General features: G+C 47.4%; 1 protein-coding gene across 1 annotated transcript in view; it reads left to right on the plus strand.

Annotated features, from left to right (window-relative positions):
• The first annotated feature begins 927 nt into the window (after positions 1 to 927).
• Positions 928 to 6,809, plus strand: part of doc2g (double C2-like domains, gamma) — a 36,966-nt gene continuing 31,084 nt past the window's right edge. Inside the window, exons 1-2 of the mRNA XM_066644610.1 lie at positions 928 to 1,315; positions 1,911 to 1,990. Of these exons, the coding sequence (XP_066500707.1) occupies positions 928 to 1,315; positions 1,911 to 1,990 (468 nt within the window). The remainder of the gene's footprint in view (positions 1,316 to 1,910; positions 1,991 to 6,809) is intronic.

Here is a 6,809-nt window from a genome sequence, read left to right on the forward strand (position 1 = left end):
CATTTCTCACCCTCTATTTCTCTTTTCTCTCCCTCTGTTTCACTTTTCTCTCTGTCTATTTTTCTTTTCTCACCTTCTATTTCTCTTTTCTCTCCGGTTTTTCTCTCCCTCTGTTGCTCTTTTCTCACCCTGTTTCACTTTTCTCACCCTGTTTCACTTTTCTCTCTGTCTATTTCTCATTTCTCACCCTCTATTTCTCTTTTCTCTCCCTCTGTTTCACTTTTCTCTCTGTCTATTTCTCATTTCTCACCCTCTATTTCTCTTTTCTCTCCCTCTGTTTCACTTTTCTCTCTGTCTATTTCTCTATTCTCACCCTCTGTTTCTCTGTTCTCACCCTCTGTTTCTCTTTTCTCACCCTCTGTTTCACTTTTCTCTCTGTCTATTTTTCTTTTCTCACCTTCTATTTCTCTTTTCTCTCCGGTTTTTCTCTCCCTCTGTTTCTCTTTTTTCTCCCTTTGTTTCTCTATTCCCACCCTCTGTTTTTCTTTTCTCACCCCATTTCACATTTCTCTCCATCTATTTCTCTTTTCTCTCCCTCTGTTTCTATTTTCTCTCCCTCTGTTTCTCTTTTCTCTCCCTCTGTTTCTCTTTTCTCTCCCTTTATTTCTCTTTTCTAACCCTCTGTTTCTCTTTTCTAACCCTCTGTTTCTCTTTGTCTCCCTCTGTTTCTCTTTTCTCTCTTATTTTCTTAACCCTCTTCCAGTTTTTTCTGCTTCATCTCTCTTTCTTCACTCTTTTTATCTTTTTTTTATTTCTTTCTCTGTCTTTCTCTCTTTATTTTTGTCTCTATTTGCCACAAATGTTGTACGCAGTTAAAAAATGTAGGTTTTTGTCATAAACTATTCCTTTTATATTCCTATTTAAATAATAACATCTCTCTTCTCTCTCTCTCTCTCTGTCTCCCTCCAGTCATCTCTCTAGGTCCAGATGAGTGCATCTAAGCCCCCCACAGCAGCGCTCCCCTCCCCTCACCTTTCCATCCCTCCATCCTCCCCCTCCCCTCACCTGTCCATCCCTTCCTCCTCGCCCTCCCTCTCCTCCACCTCCTCCTCCCCCCCTCCGTCCGTCCCCCCTCCCTCCTCCCCCCTCAGGATCTCCATGCAGGAACACTTTGCGATAAACGTTTGTCCGGGACCCATTCTCCCCATCCCTCAGATCTCTGACTTCTTTCCTCGCTTCCACGACTTCCCCCTGACTCCGCCCCCTCCCCGTCAGAGACACACCCCCTCGCCCCGCGAGCCGGATGGAGAGAGAGATGGAGAGAGGGAACACAACGGAGGAGAGAAGGAGCTGGCCGACTCCGACGATGATGACAGTGAGTCATACACCTGAACCTGACAGAGGGGTGGGGCCAGGGGGCGGGGCATCTAGTTTACTGATTTGCATACTGTGACATGTACACCGATAATGAGACACAGTCACTTACCGCAGAGCAGGTAATGACCACAGTAAACAACCTGGATTTATGTTTTCAAATTTACGAGAGACTAGTAAAACTAGAAATTATTATAACTACCATTATTTTTAAATAAATATAATAATAGCAATACATCAATAATTATTAGTATTTTATTATTTCTTCAGATATTATTGCAATAAAATTATTTAAAATATTTGTTATAATAAACACTATTATTGCTAATATTATGTTTAATATATATTTGCAAACAACAATATTATTATCATAAATATTTATATTATAATTATTGTTATTACTAATATTATTATTAACATTGTTTATCAACATTATTATTAGTACTGTTTTTAATTAGCATTCAAAATATTATTATTATTATTATTATTATTATTATTATTAAAATCAGTAATATTTTTATTGTTACTAACTTTATGGTTAATATTTTTTTCAGATTTATTTATTTTTATTAATATTTTAATATCTCTGTGTGTAGCGTATCTGGGAACTCTGGAGTTCACGCTGCTGTTCGACCAGGAGAACAACTGCCTACACTGCACTATACACAAGGCAAAGGTAACACACACACACACACACACACACACACACACACACACACACACATAGTGCTGTAGTAACTATGTATACTCCTGTGAAAAACTTTTATGACAGAATTTGGAACATAGCTGTGAGGATCTGATTTCAGCCTAAACATCATCAGTGAGGGTTAGGGGCTGATGTTGGGGATTAGTTCTGGATCAAATTCAACACTCCAACTCACCCCAGAGGAACACTGTCACTCCAGAGAACACAGTTCCACTGTTCCACACACCAGAGGAACTCCATTATTCCAGAGAACACAGTTCCACTGTTCCACATACCAGAGGAACCCCATCACTCCAGAGAACACAGTTCCACTGTTCCACACACCAGAGGAACCCCATCACTCCAGAGAACACAGTTCCACTGTTCCACACACCAGAGGAACTCCATCACTCCAGAGAACACAGTTCCACTGTTCCACACACCAGAGGAACCCCATCACTCCAGAGAACACAGTTCCACTGTTCCACACACCAGAGGAACCCCATCACTCCAGAGAACACAGTTCCACTGTTCCACACACCAGAGGAACTCCATCACTCCAGAGGACACAGTTCCACTGTTCCACACACCAGAGGAACCCCATCACTCCAGAGAACACAGTCCACTGTTCCACACACCAGAGGAACCCCATCACTCCAGAGAACACAGTTCCACTGTTCCACACACCAGAGGAACTCCATCACTCCAGAGAACACAGTTCCACTGTTCCACACACCAGAGGAACTCCATCACTCCAGAGAACACAGTTCCACTGTTCCACACACCAGAGAAACCCCATCACTCCAGAGAACACAGTCCAATGTTCCACACACCAGAGAAACCCCATCACTCCAGAGAACACAGTTCCACTGTTCCACACACCAGAGGAACTCCATCACTCCAGAGAACGCAGTTCCACTGTTCCACACACCAGAGAAACCCCATCACTCCAGAGAACACAGTCCACTGTTCCACACACCAGAGGAACCCCATCACTCCAGAGAACACAGTCCACTGTTCCACACACCAGAGGAACCCCATCACTCCAGAGAACACAGTTCCACTGTTCCACACACCAGAGGAACCCCATCACTCCAGAGAACACAGTTCCACTGTTCCACACACCAGAGGAACCCCATCACTCCAGAGAACACAGTTCCACTGTTCCACACACCAGAGGAACCCCATCACTCCAGAGAACACAGTTCCACTCTTGCACACATCAGAGGAACTCCATCACTCCAAACAACACAGTTCCACTGTTCCACACACCAGAGGAACTCCATCACTCCAGAGAACACAGTTCCACTGTTCCACACACCAGAGGAACTCCATTACTCCAGAGAACACAGTTCCACACACCAGAAGAACTCCATCACTCCAGAGAACACAGTTCCACACACCAGAGGAACCCCATCACTCCAGAGAACACAGTTCCACTGTTCCACACACCAGAGGAAATCCTTCACTCCAGAGAACAGAGTCCACTGTTCCACACACCAGAGGAACCCCATCACTCCAGAGAACACAGTTCCACTGTTCCACACACCAGAGGAACCCCATCACTCCAGAGAACACAGTTCCACTGTTCCACACACCAGAGGAACTCCATCACTCCAGAGAACACAGTTCCACTGTTCCACACAACAGAGGAACCCCATCACTCCAGAGAACACAGTTCCACTATTCCACACACCAGAGGAACCCCATCACTCCAGAGAACACAGTTCCACTGTTCCACACAGCAGAGGAACGCCATCACTCCAGAGAACACAGTTCCACTTTTCCACACACCAGAGGAACCCCATCACTCCAGAGAACACAGTTCCACTGTTCCACGCACCAGAGGAACTCCATCACTCCAGAGAACACAGTTCCACTGTTCCACACACCAGAGGAACCCCATCAATCCAGAGAACACAGTTCCACTGTTCCACACAGCAGAGGAACGCCATCACTCCAGAGAACACAGTTCCACTGTTCCACACACCAGAGGAACCCCATCACTCCAGAGAAAACAGTTACACTGTTCCACACACCAGAGGAACCCCATCACTCCAGAGAACACAGTCCACTGTTCCACACACCAGAGGAACCCCATCACTCCAGAGAAAACAGTTACACTGTTCCACACACCAGAGGAACCCCATCACTCCAGAGAACACAGTCCACTGTTCCACACACCAGAGGAACCCCATCACTCCAGAGAACACAGTTCCACTGTTCCACACACCAGAGGAACCCCATCACTTCAGAGAACACAGTTCCACTGTTCCACACACCAGAGGAACCCCATCACTCCAGAGAACACAGTTCCACTGTTCCACACACCAGAGGAACTCCATCACTCCAGAGGACACAGTTCCACTGTTCCACACACCAGAGGAACCCCATCACTCCAGAGAACACAGTTCCATTGTTCCACACACCAGAGGATCTCCATCACTCCAGAGAACACAGTTACACTGTTCCACACACCAGAGGAACCCCATCACTCCAGAGAACACAGTCCACTGTTCCACACACCAGAGGAACCCCATCACTCCAGAGAACACAGTTCCACTGTTCCACACACCAGAGGAACCCCATCACTCCAGAGAACACAGTTCCACTGTTCCACACACCAGAGGAACCCCATCACTCCAGAGAACACAGTTCCACTATTCCACACACCAGAGGAACTCCATCACTCCAGAGAACACAGTTCCACTGTTCCACACACCGGAGGAAATCCATCACTCCAGAGAACACAGTTCCACTGTTCCACACACCAGAAGAACTCCATCAGTCAAGAGAACACAGTTCCACTGTTCCACACACCAGAGGAACCCCATCACTCCAGAGAACACAGTTCCACTGTGCCACACACCAGAGGAAATCCTTCACTCCAGAGAACACAGTTCCACTGTTCCACACACCAGAGGAACTCCATCATTCAAGAAAACACAGTTCCACTGTTCCACACACCAGAGGAACTCCATCAATCCAGAAAACACAGTTCCACTGTTCCACACACCAGAGGAACTCCATCACTCCAGAGAACACAGTTCCACTGTTCCACACACCAGAGGAACTCCATCACTCCAGAGAACACAGTTCCACTGTTCCACACACCAGAGAAACCCCATCACTCCAGAGAACACAGTCCAATGTTCCACACACCAGAGAAACCCCATCACTCCAGAGAACACAGTTCCACTGTTCCACACACCAGAGGAACTCCATCACTCCAGAGAACGCAGTTCCACTGTTCCACACACCAGAGAAACCCCATCACTCCAGAGAACACAGTCCACTGTTCCACACACCAGAGGAACCCCATCACTCCAGAGAACACAGTCCACTGTTCCACACACCAGAGGAACCCCATCACTCCAGAGAACACAGTTCCACTGTTCCACACACCAGAGGAACCCCATCACTCCAGAGAACACAGTTCCACTGTTCCACACACCAGAGGAACCCCATCACTCCAGAGAACACAGTTCCACTGTTCCACACACCAGAGGAACCCCATCACTCCAGAGAACACAGTTCCACTCTTGCACACATCAGAGGAACTCCATCACTCCAAACAACACAGTTCCACTGTTCCACACACCAGAGGAACTCCATCACTCCAGAGAACACAGTTCCACTGATCCACACACCAGAGGAACCCCATCACTCCAGAGAACACAGTTCCACTGTTCCACACACCAGAGGAACTCCATCACTCCAGAGAACACAGTTCCACACACCAGAGGAATCCCATCACTCCAGAGAACACAGTTCCACTATTTCACACACCAGAGGAACTCCATCACTCCAGAGAACACAGTTCCACTGTTCCACACACCAGAGGAAATCCTTCACTCCAGAGAACACAGTTCCACTGTTCCGCACACCAGAGGAACTCCATCAGTCAAGAGAACACAGTTCCACTGTTCCACACACCAGAGGAACTCCATCACTCCAGAGAACACAGTCCACTCTTCCACACACCAGAGGAACCCCTTCACTCCAGAGAACACAGTTCCACTGTGCCACACACCAGAGGAACTCCATCAGTCAAGAGAACACAGTTCCACTGTTCCACACACCAGAGGAACCCCATCACTCCAGAGAACACAGTTCCACTCTTGCACACATCAGAGGAACTCCATCACTCCAAACAACACAGTTCCACTGTTCCACACACCAGAGGAACTCCATCACTCCAGAGAACACAGTTCCACTGATCCACACACCAGAGGAACCCCATCACTCCAGAGAACACAGTTCCACTGTTCCACACACCAGAGGAACTCCATCACTCCAGAGAACACAGTTCCACACACCAGAGGAATCCCATCACTCCAGAGAACACAGTTCCACTATTCCACACACCAGAGGAACTCCATCACTCCAGAGAACACAGTTCCACTGTTCCACACACCAGAGGAAATCCTTCACTCCAGAGAACACAGTTCCACTGTTCCGCACACCAGAGGAACTCCATCAGTCAAGAGAACACAGTTCCACTGTTCCACACACCAGAGGAACTCCATCACTCCAGAGAACACAGTCCACTCTTCCACACACCAGAGGAACCCCTTCACTCCAGAGAACACAGTTCCACTGTGCCACACACCAGAGGAACTCCATCAGTCAAGAGAACACAGTTCCACTGTTCCACACACCAGAGGAACTCCATCACTCCAGAGAACACAGTTCCACTGTTCCACACACCAGAGGAAATCCTTCACTCCAGAGAACACAGTTCCACTGTTCCGCACACCAGAGGAACTCCATCAGTCAAGAGAACACAGTTCCACTGTTCCACACACCA

The sequence above is a fragment of the Hoplias malabaricus genome, chromosome 14, assembly GCF_029633855.1.
Source record: "Hoplias malabaricus isolate fHopMal1 chromosome 14, fHopMal1.hap1, whole genome shotgun sequence".
Taxonomy (NCBI): domain Eukaryota; kingdom Metazoa; phylum Chordata; class Actinopteri; order Characiformes; family Erythrinidae; genus Hoplias; species Hoplias malabaricus.